At 39.7% G+C, this 18335-nt stretch overlaps 1 protein-coding gene across 3 annotated transcripts in view; it reads left to right on the top strand.

Annotated features, from left to right (window-relative positions):
• LOC133619211 (ELKS/RAB6-interacting/CAST family member 2) overlaps positions 1-18335 on the top strand; it is a 432577-nt gene that overhangs the window by 55883 nt on the left and 358359 nt on the right. For all 3 annotated transcript variants that reach the window (XM_061980157.1, XM_061980149.1, XM_061980165.1), the window contains exons 4-5: positions 3685-3840; positions 5572-5739. In XM_061980157.1, the coding sequence (XP_061836141.1) occupies positions 3685-3840; positions 5572-5739 (324 nt within the window). The remainder of the gene's footprint in view (positions 1-3684; positions 3841-5571; positions 5740-18335) is intronic.

The following is an 18335-nucleotide window of genomic DNA, read 5'->3' as shown; positions in this document are numbered from 1 at the left end:
AAGATTGTAGGATGATGGAAAGTTAAGAAGACAGTTATTTAAGTTTGGATACTGTAGATCTGGAACGTTGTCCTTCGTTATGACTGACTCGTAAAAAACACGCCTGCATACAGTAGTACGCGTCAGTTATGTTTAACCAAATACGTGTTGTATTGCTCAAACATTGGTAGTGGTAAGCTACACTGAACAAAAATATAAACGCAACACTTTTGTTTTTGCTCCCATTTTTCATGAGTTGAACTCAATCATCTAACAATTTTACTAGACACACAAAAGACCATTCCTCTCAAATAGTGTTTACAGATCTGTCTAAATCTGTGTTAGTGAGTATTTCTTCTCTGCCGAGATAATCCATCCCACCTCACAGGTGTTTACATATCAAAATGCTGTTCAAAGGTGTGCCTTCGCCTGCCCACGATAAAAGGCCACTCTGAAATGTAAGGTTTTATCACACAGCACAGTGCCACAAATGTTGAAAGTTTTGAGGGAGCGTGCAGTTGGCATGCTGACTGCAGGAATGTCCACCCGAGCTGTATTGATTGTTCATTTATCTACCATAAGCGGTCTCCAAAGGCGTTTCAGAGAACAGTACATCCCACCGGTCTCACAACCGCAGACCATGTGTAACCACACAAGTACATGACCCCCACATCTAGCAGGTGCACCTCCATGATCGTCTGAGACCAGTCACCCAGACAGCTGCTGCAACAATTGGTTTGCATAAACAAATAATTTCTGCACAAACTGTGAGAAACCGTCTCAGGGAAGCACATCTGCATGCTCATCATCCTCATCGAGGTCTCGACGTGACTGCAGTTCCTCATCGTAACCAACTTGAGTGGGCAAATGCTCCCATTCGATGGCGTCTGGCACGTTGGAAAGGTACTCTCTTCATGGATGAATCCCAGTTTTCACTGTTCAGGGCAGATGGCAGACAGTGTGTGTGGCGTCGTGTGGGAGACCGGTTTGCTGATGTCAACATTGTGAATTGAGTAACCTATGGTGGGGGTGGGGTTATGGTATGGGCAGTAGTATGTTATAGACAACAAACGCAAGTGCATTTTATTGATGGCATTTTGAATGCACAGAGATACCGTGACGAGATCCTGAGGCCCTTTGTTGTGCCATTCCCTGGAGACCATCACTTCATGTTGCAGCATGGCAATGCACAGTCCCATGTTGCAAGGATCTGTACACAATTCCTGTAAACTCAAAACATCCCAGTTCTTGCATGGCCAGTAGAGATGCGCGGATAGGCAATTATTTCATCCGCAACCGCATCTCAAAAGTCGTCAACCAGCCGCCATCCACCCGATCTAACATTTAATCAAAACCGCACCCGCCCGCACCCGCCCGTTGTTATATATCTAATATAGACGATGCAAAGCATTAGTGAGGTTATAAAGCTTTTGCCTGTTAAAGAAAGGAGACTGATCCAATGCAGCAGAGACATTCGCGTGCCACGCTGTCACGGCCCAGACGCACACCAGTGCGCAATCATCTGGGAGCCGCGCTGAGCACACCTCCAAGCGCGTGGAGGTGCGATGTCCCTCGCACCCGCGGCGGCTCCACCCGGGCTCGCGCCAGAGGCTTCAGCGCGCACTCGCTGCCGGCGACGGCCGGGTATGGGCCCGACGCTCCAGCGCCATCCATTTTCAGGGCTAGTTGATTCGGCAGGTGGGTTGTTACACACTCCTTAGCGGGTTCCGACTTCCATGGCCACCGTCCTGCTGTCTATATCAACCAACACCTTTTCTGGGGTCTGATAAGCGTCGGCATCGGGCGCCTTAACCCGGCGTTCGGTTCATCCCGCAGCGCCAGTTCTGCTTACCAAAAGTGGCCCACTCGGCTCACCAGGGTGAGCCCCACCCATTTCGTGAGCGCACTGCGCGCGGAGTGACCCCTGTTACGCGCCCCCGGCAACGGGGGTGGCGGGCAGGTAAGCTGCACGGGCGGAGCGTGCGGAGTGACCCCTGTTACGAGCCCCCTGCTACGGGGGTGGCGGGCAGGTAAGCTGCTTACCTGCTGCGCGTGATGCCGGCCGCGGCGAAGGCGGACGAGGCGGGGTGTCGGTGCGGTGGGCGCGGTGGTGACCCTGGACGTGCGTCGGGCCCTTCTCGCGGATCACCTCAGCTACGGCTCCCGGTGGGGCCCTCTCGGGAGAAGGGGCCTCGGTCCCGGACCCTGGCGAGGCGTCCCTTCTCCGCTCCGTAAAAGTGTCCATTTTTTTTTTTTTCTTCTTCTGTTGTGGCATATGCTGCAGGTGCCTGCTCGTTTTTCGTATGTGGGTAACAACATTTAACTATGTATATATATTTCCGAATTGGTTTAACTGCCACCCGCCTGAATCTATTTAAAATCAATTTTTTTTTTATTTCAACCGCCCGACCCGACCCGCGGATATAATCTATTTTTTTTTTATTTCAACCGCCCGAACCGCGGATAATCCGCGGACTCCGCGGTTGTGTCCGCAAACCGCGCATATCTAATGGCCAGCATACTCACCGGACATGTCACCCATTGAGCATGTTTGGGATGTTGTGGATCGACTTATACGACTGCGTGTTCCAATTTCTGCCAATATCCAGCAACTTTGCACAGCCATTGAAGAGGAGTGGGCCAACATTCCACAGGCCACAATCAACAACCTGATCAACTGTATGCAAAGGAGATGTGTTTGAATATGTGTTAGGCAAATGGTGGTCACACCAGATGCTGACTGCTTTTCTGACCCCCCCCAGAAAACTTCACATTTCAGAGTAGCCTTTTATTATGGGCAGCCTAAGGCGAACCTGGGCAATAATAATGCTGTTAAATCAGCATCTTAATATGTCACACCTGTGAGGTGGCGTGGATTATCATGGCAAAGAAGTGTTCACTAACACATATTTAAAGACATTTGTGAATAATATTTGAGAGGAATAGGTCTTTTGTGTACATTATAAAAGTTGTAGATCTTTGAGTTCAATTTAAGAAAAATGGGAGCAAAAACAAAAGTGTTGCGTTTATATTTTTGTTCACTATATCTTTGTAGCCACAGCTGCCCTGGGGTAGATTAATGAAAATGTGGCTGACAATTTGCAGACAAACATTCATTCACATTTATACACCAGTGTGAGTGGCACTGGGAGCGGTGAAGTGTCTTGCACAAAGACCCTGAAGTTTCTGGATGGTCGCTCTGCTATCTGAACCTTGCTACCTTAACATATGTTTAAATGTATGTTTAAAGTTTCCAAGTGGCTGTATGAGTACATGCCATAGTTCTATCTTTCCAGGGCCAAACCAACCAATACCGAGATTAGAAAAACATAAAATGGTTTCCGTTTCTGTCGATGACACGGTAATATTGATGTTGTAGTGCTGTGTTTTTAACATGGACAATGTTGATTGTGTCACACACAATGGTTATTCTGATGTGCAAGTGGTGGCATAGTAATGTTTTGTATCCTTAAGATGAAGTTTACCTCAATATGTGTACCCAAAGCTTTCTATTTTCTAACTGTATGATAGTCCAAGAACAATAAGCTTTTGGACAGCATACTTCTCCATCTTAGTCATTAGGGTGTAGATGATCAAATGGACAGCTTGAAAGAAAGATGAGTGCTTAATCGCTGACACGTAAGACAGATGGTCTTATATCGGAGTCAAATCTCACTCTTTGCCTGCCTGCTGTTGTGGATGCAGGACACCAAGATCTCTTCATTGGAGCGGAATATCAGAGACTTAGAAGATGAAGTCCAGATGTTAAAGACCAGCAGCCTGCTCAATCCTGATGACAGGCAGGATGAGCTCAAGCAGGTGGAGGTCTACAAGAGCCATTCTAAGTTCATGAAGTCCAAGGTAGAATATTTTAGACAGCTCTGCATTGTGTGACCTGAGTGTTGGATGCTGGTATAAAAAACTTAGTAATAACTGTCCAAGAACCAGTTAGTTGCATGTAGCGAACGCATGATTATGTATTGGGTAGCATAGAGTATGGACCCACAGTTCTTTGTCCATTCTTTGTCCTGAGCTTGAGCTGATCCCAGTTTACTTTGGCCAAAAGGCTGATTACACCCAGGACTGGTCATCAGTCAGGGGCTTTCATTCATACACAGTGAAAATGGTGAATATGTAAAAGAACACAGTTGTCGAATGAAATGTGTAGATTATTTTTTTTTGCAATGTGGGGACCCAAATTTAAGTTATTTGTGATCGTAGCTATACAGTTGTGACTCACTAAATGTCTTCCTCAGCAAAACGTTAAAGCCCGATTTTTTGAGGGTGGGGACTTAGTTTCGTCAGAAGTTCAAGAACGTATATTGTTTCAATGATGAATCAGACCATTGTGAAACTTTTAATTTTTTGAGTCATTGATGTTTTTTTTTGATAGCTCATTTGTCAGTGCATTAGGGTAAGTTCCTAATTCAATTACTGACTAGATGTTCTTATGAATGGGGCTGTCAGAGCAGTGGGAATTCAATCCAAGAGAAAACTAAAACAATAAACCTAACTAACAGTCCCGTACTTTGGCTTTCTGTGTTCGCAAGACAGAAACACTTGCATAAATGTAAGGATTTGAAGATTATACGGTATAGCCTGGTAATGGATGTGGTGGTGTCTAATTTAGAGGTGTTTGATTTGAGAGAACCAAGGTGACAATATTTGTCTTTGCTCTGAAAAAAGAACTGGCAAAACAAATTTTTGCTTTCTTATATTTGTCTCTTTGGAGGAGTAGGCCTCATCCCCATTTGGGTCCTCTATCAGACCAGTGCCCGCCTTCCTCCTCTCTCCTCAGCAATCCTGGATCACTGAACAAGCACATGTACTCATATTAGTCAATATTGAACGCAATATCGAATTTTAACATTTGAGCGTATTACTGTTAGTCTTGCACTGATTCATTCTTTTTTTGTTTCCTCTAATATTCCGTGCTCTCTGACCTCACCATTACCTTGTCTTTTCTTCCTTTTGGCTCCTACTCTTTAGGGCAAGTATTTGGAAGCAAGCACTGGTCCAGTCTTAATTTTACAACAATTACAGAAATCTCTCTCCCAATCAGCTTTGTACATTTTTGGCACCAGAAGTCATGAGATGACAATCTTTTGAACATAGCACAGAAAGCTCTCTCTGTTCCAGCTATTCATTTCCGCTGTGAACATTTTGCTTATGCTGTCTCATGCAGTTCTGCATTATTTCTCATGTATTTTGTAGTTGCAAAGACTGTTACACCAGTAACTTATCTTTAGCTAAATTCATTGGTGACGGTAAAGATCAGCAATCAATTGTTTGATGCTGCACATGACCTCTTGATGTCCACATTTTATTGAACTCTGAAGGGATGGGAAGGAAAGGGGTTTTTTTTTTTACATGTTGGGAAAACATATTGTGTGATTGTATGTTTCTATCTCCTGGATTAAGTTTGCTTCCCACTGTTTTGTTCAACATTAAGAACAAGCAAAGCATTCACAAATGATTTAAGCTACTGGGAATTTGTCTGCCATAGTGTAATAATAAGAAAATGTTTTATTGTATGCGTACATTTCTGTGCCCTCTTGAAAGACTAACAACATGTTTGTGTGCGTCTGTCAGATAGAACAGCTGAAGCTAGAGCTCAACAAGAAGGAGTCCGAGATGCAAGCCCTGCAGACCAAATTGGAAACACTAACCAATCAGAACTCAGACTGCAAGCAACACATTGAAGTGCTAAAGGAGTCACTCAATGCTAAGGAGCAACGTGCAAATACACTGCAGACAGAGGTTAGTTTGAACTTCAATTGATTGTCTATTGTCAAAGCAAAAATGTGTAATGATTTTTAATAGCAAACACAAGATGGTCAAAGTATCCGTTCCTTCATTTTCTACCAATTAACCTCTTAATAGTGAAGACTCTCCCAGGTGATTTTGAGTGGGCAAGTGAGGTATGCCTTAAATTAGTTCCTGGTGGATCAATGGCACAAATCAGACTAACACCTTTTGAGCTAAAATTTCATACAAAATGCAAGGTTTTAGACTGTAGAAGCTGACCGCATTTAAAGTCCACACTGAAGGGTTGGAGGCAAAATTCAAACCCATCACCTACAGACTGTGAGGCAGGCATGCTAAGCACATACACCACCAGGTTACCCATGGCATATCAAATGTAAATGTCACCATATAACTATATGGACAAAAGTATTATAAGTATCCAGTGTCACATATATAAAACTATGATTGGAATTCTGACTAAAAATTCAGACTTAGGATTCTCTGCATATGCACACCTCCACGCAATTTGTAAGTATTAGGTGTGTGAATCTTTGGACACCTCACGATTCGATTGTGATTCTTAGGTTAACGATTCAATTCAAAATCGTTTCTCAATTCAAGCCAATTCTCGATTTACAAGCATTACTTTTTTAGTAACAAAGAGTGCCAGTTCTATTGTTAACTAAATTCCTATGTCAGGTAGACAAACAGCTCTGATTAATTGTTATATTACTTTAAAGACAACTGGCAATGTCTAAAAAATCTAAGGTTTTATAATGGATGAGAAAATTAATTTGAAATCTCATGTAAAAGATATACAACAAAGTGGCAAGAAATATTTCAATAATGAATAATAATAATAATAATATGTACTTGACCAAAAATCACTTAATTTTCTGTACTGCTCGAGAGTGTTACCATATCTGAGTTATTGTGCAGAAATATGGGTAGATAACAACAAAAGTACACTTAATTCACTAATGGTGTTACAAAAAAGATCAGTTAGAAAAACACATAATGTTGTATATAGAGAACATACAAACTCTTTATTTATTAAATCAAAAATATTGACATTCAATGATTTGGTGCATTTACTAACAGTTAAAATAATGTTCAACGCAAACTATAACCTGCTACCCAAGAATTTACAACAATTCTTCTCAACAAAAGAGGAGGAATATAAACTTGAGAAAAATCAAATTCAAAACATTTGTTTGCACATACAACACTTAAAACATTTAGTATATCAGCATGTGGGAATATATTATGGAATGGATTAAGCAAAGAAGTTAAACGATGTACTAATATGATCCACTTTAAGAGGCTGTTCAAACTAAACGTGTTTACAAAGTAAAAGGAAGCATCATTTTGATGAACATCTTGAACTTTATTGAAACTGAGATATTATTAATCTCATATGTGTACTAGGGCTGCAACAACTAATCGATTAAATCGATTAAAATCGATTATAAAAATAGTTGGCGATTAATTTAGTCGATTCGTTGGATCTATGCTATGCGCATGCGCAGAGGCTACTTTTTTTTTTTTTTAATAAACCTTTATTTATAAACAGCAACATTTACAAACAGCTGAGAAACAATAATCAAAATAAGGATGGTGCCAGTATGCTGTTTTTTCCCCAATAAAATACTGGAAAGGATAGAAATGTAGTTTGTCTCTTTTATCCGATTATTAATCGATAAATCAAAGTAATAATCGACAGATTAATCGATTATCAAATTAGTTGTTAGTTGCAGCCCTAATGTGCACCATATCTGACTTAACTAATATTAAGAGGTCTGTTGTGTTTAATGATGTAAATTGTGTCGCAAAATGATAAATGGGTTGTACTTGTATAGCGCTTTTCTACCTTCAAGGTACTCAAAGCGCTTTGACACTACTTCCACATTTACCCATTCACACACACATTCACACACTGATGGAGGGAGCTGCCATGCAAGGCGCTAACCAGCACCCATCAGGAGCAAGGGTGAAGTGTCTTGCTCAGGACACAACGGACATGACGAGGTTGGTACTAGGTGGGGATTGAACCAGGGACCCTCGGGTCGCGCACGGCCACTCTTCCACTGCGCCACGCCGTCCCACAAAATGAGGACAGGAAGTAAATATGTGCTAATAAATTGCTATGAATTGGAAAAGGGGTAGAATTAAATAAACTCGGCTTTTTCCTACTCCTTTTCGAACATGTTGTAAAGAGAAATGTAAATATGGAAACTATTTGATATATCACTTGTAATTGCATACTGTACATGTTCAAAATAAATGTAAACCAAACCAAACCTAACCAATATGCTTAGCAACACTAAAATGGCCCTAATGTGTGAATGTGCATGTAAAAGGTTGTTTGTCTATCTGTGTTGGCCCTGCGATAAGGTGGTAACTTGTCCAGGGTGTACCCTTCCTTAGGCCCAAGTGCAGCTGGGATAGGCTGTTTGTAAACCCACTACAATATAAAAAAAATAAGATCTAAACATTTGTTGAATGTTTGCCTGAGCTGCATGTACTCGCTCTTCCTCTTGCCTAAACGCGGCGCTTATTGCAGAACAAAATGCCGAAACTAACTCGCAAGTTAGCATATTTAGCATCATCCAACGAGCTTACTTGTTGTCGCCTGTGTACGCTCTCCGAGCCACAACGTTGACAGCTTTATAATTTGCTGCTAATCACATTTGGATGATTACAATCCGAACACTGTTAGTTTTGAACTAATTCTAGAGCATTTATTAGTAGCCAACGAGAAGGTATATTTTTGACGTGACGGATGTAAAAAGAGGCCACAACACTGGAAGTATATTACCCGAGGGGCCGTGGCTTGGAGTTGCCAAATGGGAAACGTTTTCTGAGTTCTTTGCATGCATGTTATAGAATTTTACATTACATTTTCAATGATAATAATGTTAGTAAATTATCTCCCAAAAAAAAAAAATGTGGCACATTACATGGAACATATAAATGTCAAAAAGACAGCCAAAAGAGGTTGGTAGATGGGAATACATCTAAAGGTAAAATAAAGTGTAGAAATGCACCCAATTGCAGGAAATGTCTTGATTTTCAAAATGTTCTTTCAAAGCTTGCGTGGCAGAACTTTGTGCCGATGGACATTTTCCTCTATTTTTCGTCAATTTTCCTCTTTTTTTCTCAAAGGGTGCTCACATGCCTGCAACCAGTAACCTAAAAAAATAAGTAAGAATATTTCAGATTTTTTTTTTTTTTACAACACAATGTGAATTCTCATATCAATACCTACAAATAAATATTTAATTGTTTCCGCCCCCTTGCCGGAAATACACTACACAGGCCGTCACCACATAACCAGCTTGTAAGCGCAGATATGGATTGAAATATGAAAAAACTCTACTTTAAAATAGATTTATTTTTCATTTTCTGAATCGATTTAGAATCTTTACAAGTCAGAATTGCAATTCAATTAAGAATAAACATTTTTGGACACCCCTGGCTGCGAAATGTGCGTAAGTATGTCATGCCCTCTCCACGCCTCAAATTCCCCATATAAGGTCATGAAAAGTGATTTTTGAATTCAGTGTGCATATTTACTGCGATGAGGTGGCGACTTGTCCAGGGTGTACACCGCCTTCCGCCCGATTGTAGCTGAGATAGGCTCCAGCGCCCCCCGCGACCCCAAAGGGAATAAGCGGTAGAAAATGGATGGATGGAGTGTGCATATTTAGGGATCTTTGGACAAGTGGTAGAAAATGGATGGATGGGATGGATTGCATTGTTCACACATTCTAGGACGAAGAAGCGTATTTTTACGGGGTTGTATGCGGACGCACAAAAAACATGTTATTTGGAGGACATGGTAGTGGCATAATAGATAATATTAAATATAAAAAAATAAGATATCAAAGTACACCTTTTTTATTTTTAGTGAGCATGCTTTTATTATTGTTATCTACTTGATGCAACACTTAAATGGGAACTTATTTTTTAAATTTTGCTTAACATTCACAACAACTTATTAGACAAGAACACATTTGTTTTTTCTGTTTTGAATGCATTCTAAATGATAAATAAATGCAATCAAAAGTTCGCTTAGAATGGAGCCAATGGGAGTCGCTCTGTTCTGCCTACAAAGCGCTCTAAAAAACACCTCAATTAAGGTTTTATATGCACACTGTAAGTATATATGTAATATATTCTGAATAACTTGTCATATTTACATATTTCAATCATTTTAAGCATTCGGCGGCGCAATAATTTCAAAAACGCATCACAGCATTTGCTTTTTTTCTTACATTACATCTCTGATTACTAACCGCAGACATCATAAGAGCCAACAAACATAATAAAACATCACTTATTGTACAATGTCTGCTGTCACTTGACGGAATAGAAATTGAAAGAGTAAATGAAACCAAATTGCGAGGTATAATGATAGATGATAAAATAAACTAGAAATCTCATGTAAAATATATACAACATAAAGTAGCAAGAAACATGTCAATAATGAATAAAGCATCGCTAGTGTTACCATATCTGAGTTATCCATCCATCCATCTTCTTCCGCTTATCCGAGGTGGGGTCGTGGGGGCAGCAGCCTAAGCAGGGAAGCCCAGACTTCCCTCTCCCTAGCCATTTCGTCCAGCTCTACCCAGGGGATCCCGAAGCGTTCCCGGGCCAGCCAGGAGACATAGTCTTCCCAATGTGTCCTGGGTCTTCCCTGTGGCCTCCTACCGGTCGGACATGCCCTAAACACCTCCCTAGGGAGGCGTTGGGGTGGCATCCTGACCAGATGCCCGAACCACCTCATCTGGCTCCTCTCGATGTGGAGGAGCAGCGGCTTTACTTTGAGCTCGTCCCGGATGACAGAGCTTCTCACCCTATCTCTAAGGGAGAGCCCCGCCACCCGGCGGATAAACTAATTTCGTCCGCTTGCACTCGTGATCTTGTCCTTTTGGTCATAACCCAAAGCTCATGACCATAGGTGAGGATGGGAACGTAGATCGACCGGTAAATTGAGAGCTTTGCCTTCCGGCTCAGCTCCTTCTTCACCACAACGGATCGATACAGCGTCCGCATTACTGAAGACGCCGCACCGATCCACCTGTCGATCTCACGATCCACTCTTCCCTCACTCGTAAACAAGACTCCTAGGTACTTGAACTCCTCCACTTGGGGCAGGGTCTCCTCCCCAACCTGGAGATGGCACTTTTGGGGGGAGAACCGTGGACTCTGACTTGTAGGTGCTGATTCTCATCCCAGTCGCTTCACACTCAGCTGCGAACCGATCCAGTGAGAGTTGAAGATCCTGGTCAGATGAGTTTTGTATATCCCATATCTGTATAACCCATATCTGAGTTATTGTGCAGAAATATGGGGAAATAACTACAAAAGTACATTTAATTCACTAACGGTGTTACAAAAAAGATCAGCTAAAATAATACATAATGTTGGATATAGAGAACATACAAATCCTTTATTCATTGAATCGAAAATACTGAAATTCCACGACATAGTGAATTTGCAAACAGCTAAAATTATTCACAAAGCAAACTATAATCTGCTACCCAATAATATACAACAATTCTTCTCAACAAAAGAGGAGAAATATAATCTTAGAGAAAAATTTCATTTCAAACATTTGTACGCACGTACAACACTTAAGACCTTCAGTATATCAGTATGTGGAATTAAATTATGGAATGGATTAAGCAAAGAAATCAAACAATGTACTAAAATGAATCCACTTCAAGAAACTCTTCAAACTTAAAGTGTTTACAAAGTACAATGAAGATGATAAACATTCTGAATTAATTTCATCCATCCATTCATTTTCTAGATAATCTTACTTATCTCACCATATGAAATATAACTCACTTCCCTAATTATTATTTATACATTTTTTATTGTTATTACTTATGGAGTATATTGTGAATAAATTTAAAACAAGAAGTGAACAAAAGTTTTAGCAACTGCTATGTAAAGCATGTAAACATGTTCAATAGAGAAATTGGAAATTGTGATGTATCATGTTGTATGCATGCATGTTCGAAATAAACACAAACTCAACTCAACTCAACTAAGATGGCAACTGCTATAATATATATATATATATATATTTTCTCATTTATATAAAGAATGATTCATGATCCTTGCAAAGAAAATAGGGGGGTGGATCCAAGCGGAGACCTTGCGTCTTTTTGTGTCTTTGTTGCCATTTCTGGGTCTAAATTGGATGCCAAAGTGTACCAACTCATCAGATTAGGTCTTCATCCTTCTACTATTCAGGTGAGAGGCATTATTTATGATCTAGAATAAACTTTTGCGAGCTCCGAGGCCTGAGAGCAGCTCACCAGCTGGGCGGAACAGAGGACCTCCCATTGACTACATTATAAGTGGACTTTTATTTACAATTATTTACGAGGTAGAACGCATTAAAAAAAAATGTATTTTTTGTTTTGTCCCCCATAATAACTGTGAATGATGAAATGAAAAAGTGCAGTTCCCCTTTTACACTAAAATTAGTGCAATAAAACCATCTGATTTAGAAAGCAAAGAGACAGCTGTCATTGAAGGAGGCCTATAATGATTCTAATCTATCTTTAACACACTGACTGTGGTCTAGATCAGAGGATTTCAACAAGGGGTCCATAATCCCCAGGGGGTACACATAGGTAGGGTAGATAGGGTCCTGCAATTTGGTCGATTAAACATTCTTTAATTTGTATTTTTTATTTTCCCCTTTGAAGGTATCTCATATAGGGCTGCACAATTAATCCACATCAAAGTTTTAATTAGTGCGATTAAATAATCGCAACAGGCTGAGGTTTATTTTATTTTTTTCCGGCGTCAGGCTGTTAGATTTAATTAACAAATGTTATCATTCAGGTTAATGTAAAATAGTAACACTTTCCACAATTTTTTTTTTCGATTAAACACTACACACTACATAAAAAAATCAATAAATGCAAGACACCAGTGTTTTTGTTTATTGATAAACTCACTTCCATTGCATAGAATTAAAACTCTATATTTTACTTAACCACTTAACATGTGTGTTATAAATGTTAATGATAAATGGGTTATACTTGTATAGCGCTTTTCTACCTTCAAGGTACTCAAAGCGCTTTGACACTATTTCCACATTCATCCATTCACACACACATTCACACACTGATGGTGGGAGCTGCCATGCAAGGCCCTAACCATGACCCATCAGGAGCAAGGGTGAAGTGTCTTGCTCAAGGACACAACGGACGTGACGAGGTTGGCAGAAGGTGGGGATTGAACCAGGAACCCTCAGGTTGCTGGCACGGCCACTCTTCCAACTGCGCCACACCCCCCTGCATGTCTTCAAGACGTGAATATAGCAGGTCCAACGCTTGCAGACAGGTGCTCACATTCTTTCAACTATGTGATTGATAAGAACATAACTTGATGTGGAAATCACTATACGCATATTTTTGGCCGTTTTGTGCGTACGCAGCCTTTATAGATGAGGCCTCTGATTATTACTTTTACCTCTGCCTGAATGCAGCTGAGATAGGCTCCAGCACCCCCCGCCACCCCAAAAAGGGACAAGCGGTAGAAAAAGGTTGGACTTTTATCTCTTTGCAAGTATGATATTGTCATCCACTCTTCTTCTTACTGGTCACTAATTTTGTGTTAAGAACGTGTCATTCAAATTATGTTCTATTAATTTCCAATCGTGTTTTGATGGGTTTGAGGGTAAGGCTCTGGGAAAGCCAATCTATTTCTTCCACAACAAACTTGCAACTTTATGCACTGCTCTTTGTGCACTTGAACCGTCATGCTGCAGTTAAAAATGTTCCTAGTTTCAAACAAGGAAAATGTAAGGTTTAGCAAGAACTAAGGGGTCTATGTCTACCCCTCATGGTCTGATCAAATAATTGAGAGCTGTATCTCAAAACCATACAATGCAGTTGTTTCTTGCTAATGTTCTAACTGCTGAATGTTATAACCAGTATTCATCATTTAATCAGTTCATTTAAACTGTTTTTGAAAAATGCTCTGACACATTGCCAATAGTTAAACACAAAGCCAAATAATTTTCTTGGGCCTTTAATACACCAGCTGGCCTCTACATATGTGTGGATTACAAGGGTCATTAACTTCAGTAGGCTGTTAGAGGCTGGCAGCATTTTCCATCTTTGAAGTTCCTAAACGTTATGGCTCTAATGATTTTATCTCTTCTGTGAGCGAAAGAGGCTTGTTGTATGTACAGAGATAATGTGTATGTGCAGGCAAGGAGCATTTAACTTGTTCCTCCATCACTCTCAAGACTTTGACTTGATATTTTATATCTCTTTGTGTTCCTCTGTTGAGAACAGCCTGCTAATTTTGTCCACTAATCATACAGGAAACAATTTGCAACAAAATTAGGTCTAATTGTCCATACATGTAGAAGGAATTTTGGCCTGTTAGTGAATACATCATACTCACATTATAGGAACTTGTTTCTGTGGGTGGTTTTAGTTTCACTGGGTGGTTTTGTGAGCGCACCCAGCTGTCGAAGAAGGTGCAGGTGTAGATATAATTTATGTACTCAGCAGGACATTTGGATATTGTGATATCACAGCATTTTAAGAGCTACTTTGACACACACATTTCTGCATTTATCTAAAACAGTTGTGACCAACCTGTTTTGAACTTAGATATACTTTTAACATTTCCATTGTATTTAATGTTGAACTCTACCAGTGCTCATGTGATACCGTATCATTTGTAGCTACGCGTTTATTAAAAAACAAAAAACAAACAGAAAATGAATGAATGAATGATCTTTATTTGTCATTGTGCATGTACAGGTACAGGTCCAACGAAATTTAGGTTGCTTCCCTGAGGTGCTTTGCATTTAAAAAAAAGAAGAAACCACACAATATACAGAAACAACACAATATACACAATATGCAATATACAATATGGCCTAAGACCACTCTAAGAGGCAACGTAAAAAAAACGAGACAATAAAAAGTATAAAGTGACTAGTAAACTGATTAGAGAGGAGTAATGCTGGTTCCCAGTGTGCTGAGGGGGTGGGAGTCAGTATTTCCTACCTCCTATGCTGTGCAGGCTTTTATTGTGGATTAAATATGTAAATAAATATGGTAAATATTGTCCAGTTGGCGTGTAATCGCTGATTGCACAGTCCCGGATCGTGATTGACCGGTGGCTTCCTCATGTTGCACGTGAGGGAGTTTTTATTTATTTATTTATTTATTTATTTTAATTTTATTTTTTTACATTCCAGCTGCGTTTAGTGCAGTTATGGCCCGGGGGTAGAAACTGTTCTTGAGTTTAAAATCTTTCAGGTTTAAGAAAAAGTCGTCGAGTTACAAGTCAATTGCAGTAAATTTATTTTTCCACCTCGGTGGGACCTCTAGCATTAAAAGAGCAGCTAGTTTCTCGTAGTCAAGGCAACTGACGATTGGTAACACACTTTGTGAAAGCGCGGCAAACATCTTAGCCTCTTGTATGGCTTTTACATCAGTGGCGGTTCGAGACTCCTGTGGGCCCAAGGTGGGATTTGGCCTGTGGACCCATGTCTAGTTAATGACTAATGGTGTTTGAAGGCCCTCTATTGGTTTAGGAGTCCTAAACAGCCACTTAGGTCAAGCATCCTCTGCTTTCAACGGCAAATATGTCATCAGCTCTTCTTGGGTGCTTATTTCATTAACAATTTTTTTTGCCATATCCGCCATATCATCAACGAGAGGGAGAAACACTTACATGCCTTAATATTCTCTTTCAATTCCTCGACATTCTCTGCCCTCACCCCACACCGTTGTGTAACAAAATGCAGCATATTTGCTTGTCCTTAACAAAGGCAACAATCTCTGGTTTGTCAGAATGCGTCTTTAGTCTCAATGAACACTTTTTTCACGACTGTGCCATCTATGGAAGACTTATTGTTAAGCAATAATGCTTGCCACCCTAACCATTGTGTTAGGCCTCGTAAAAATGGACTCCTGCACTGAAAACTGACTTATCAAACCATACACTTTATGAGTACGTGGAGTCCTTTTAGTTGGATGCCGCTCCAGGTTGTTTATAGCCAGAGGTGGGTAGTAACGCGCTACATTTACTCCGTTACATCTACTTGAGTAACTTTTGGGATAAATTGTACTTCTAAGAGTATTTTTAATGCAACATACTTTTACTTTTACTTAAGTATATTTATAGAGAAGGAACGCTACTTTTACTCCGCTACTTTTATCTACATTCAGCTCGCTACTCGCTACTAATTTTTATCGATCTGTTAATGCACGCTTTGTTTGTTTTGGTCTGTCAGACAGACCTTCAAAGTGCCTGCCTTACTGGTGACGTTTCACTTCGTTCCACCAATCAGATGCAGTCACTGGTGACGTTGGACCAATCAAACAGAGCCAGGTGGTCACATGACCTGACTTAAACAAATTGAAAAACTTATCGGGGTGTTACCATTTAGTGGTCAATTGTACGGAATATGTACTGTACTGTGCAATCTACTAATAAAAGTTCCAATCAATCAATCAAAAGTGTGAAGGAAAAAAGATACTTCTTTATTTCAACCGTACATCCCGTCAAAAGCCTAAAGACTGACTGCACAGTTCCTGTCTTCACAATAAAAGTGCCGCTCCATCGCGCCTGCGCTTTCAAAACAAGAGTCTCCGAAAGCCAGCGCAAACAAGCTAGCAAGCTAAGGAGTTTGACGCCAATATATTTCTTGTAAAGTGTATAAAAACGAATATGGAAGCTGTACAAATAAGATGCCAAAAACCCACCACTTTCATGTGGTATTAGACAGAAAGGAGGAACTTTTCTTCTCCTCCATTTGAAAACGTGGACGTTATCAGCACTACTGTCTGATTACAATCAACGCAAGTCATCAGAATCAGGTAATACACCAACTTATATTCTAGTCTTCATGAAAGAAAGGAATCTATATGTTAAACATGCATGTATATTCATTAAAACATCTTTAACATGTAAACAAAAACAGCAAAATAAATACATATAAATTATATACTGTATATATCAATATCTATATATATATATATATATATATATATATATATATATATATATATATATATATATATATATATATATATATATATATATGCTTACAAACATCAGTTGTCTACCAATCTAAGGTAATACGCAAGGACATTAACACATCCGACACATATGTAGGATTAACCGAGGGAGAATTCAAAACCAGATGGAACAATCACAAGGCTTCTTTCAGGAACAAAAACCTGCGAAATACCACAGAACTCAGCAAACACATTTGGGACCTCAAAGACAATAATGTTGAATATTCAATAACATGGCAAATTCTTGCATCCAGCACACCTTACAATAGTGGTAATAAAAGATGCAACCTATGCTTGAAAGAGAAACTGTTTATTATTTACCGTCCAGACCTGTCATCCCTCAACAAGCGCAGCGAAATTGTAACAACATGCCGCCATAGACGGAAACACCTCCTAGGTAACACATGAGCCAATCACCACGCCCCTAGGCCAGCCTGTACCCACCCACTCTGTGCCCTATATAAACCATGGTATGCGAATGCTCCCATTAAAATCTCCTGACGATTGAGGGTACCCCCCCTCATGAAACAGGCCTGTAGAGATGAAATAGTCTTGTGATTTTTTTTCCCACACATACATATATATATATATATATATATATATATATATATATATATATATATATATATATATATATATATATATATATATATATATGTGTGTGTGTATGTTACTCATCAGTTACTCAGTACTTGAGTAGTTTTTTCACAACATACTTTTTACTTTTACTCAAGTAAATATTTGGGTGACTACTCCTTACTTTTACTTGAGTAATAAATCTCTAAAGTAACAGTACTCTTACTTGAGTACAATTTCTGGCTACTCTACCCACCTCTGTTTATAGCTAAACCCTGACTTTGAATTTGAGTAAGCAAAAAAACACTTCCCACTCTGAATGAAATGTATATTTTTTTGGGCTCGTGGTCACATGGTTAGTAACTGCCGTGTGCACTGTCATACGCACACTAATGAACATACTTGCCAACCTTGAGACCTCCGATTTCAGGAGGTGGGGGGCGTGGTCGGGAGTGGGGCGGGGGCGTGGTTAAGAGGGGAGGAGTATATTTACAGCTAGAATTCACCAAGTCAAGTATTTCATATATATATATATAAAAAATACTTGACTTTCAGTGAATTCTAGCTATATATACTGTATATATATTTATTTTATTATATATATATATAAATAAGAGAAATACTTGAATTTCAGTGTTCATTTATTTACACATATAGACACACATAACACTCATCTACTCATTGTTGAGTTAAGGGTTGAATTGTCCATCCTTGTTCTATTCTCTGTCACTATTTTTCTAACCATGCTGAACACCCTCTCTGATGATGCATTCTGCTTCGTCTCCTTGTTGTGTGCGCAGTTGTGTAAAGCACTCTCTAAAAGCCCTAGATGTTATTGTCACATATGCATGTACAGTAGATGGCAGTATTGTCCTGTTTAAGAGTGTCACAACATTGCTGTTTACGGCAGACGAACTGTTTTACGGTAGACAAAAACGTGACTGCTGTTGT

The sequence above is a fragment of the Nerophis lumbriciformis genome, linkage group LG01, assembly GCF_033978685.3.
Source record: "Nerophis lumbriciformis linkage group LG01, RoL_Nlum_v2.1, whole genome shotgun sequence".
NCBI classification, from domain to species: Eukaryota; Metazoa; Chordata; class Actinopteri; order Syngnathiformes; family Syngnathidae; genus Nerophis; species Nerophis lumbriciformis.
Note: the sequence above shows the minus strand (reverse complement) of the source record. Positions and strands in the feature narration are given on the sequence as shown.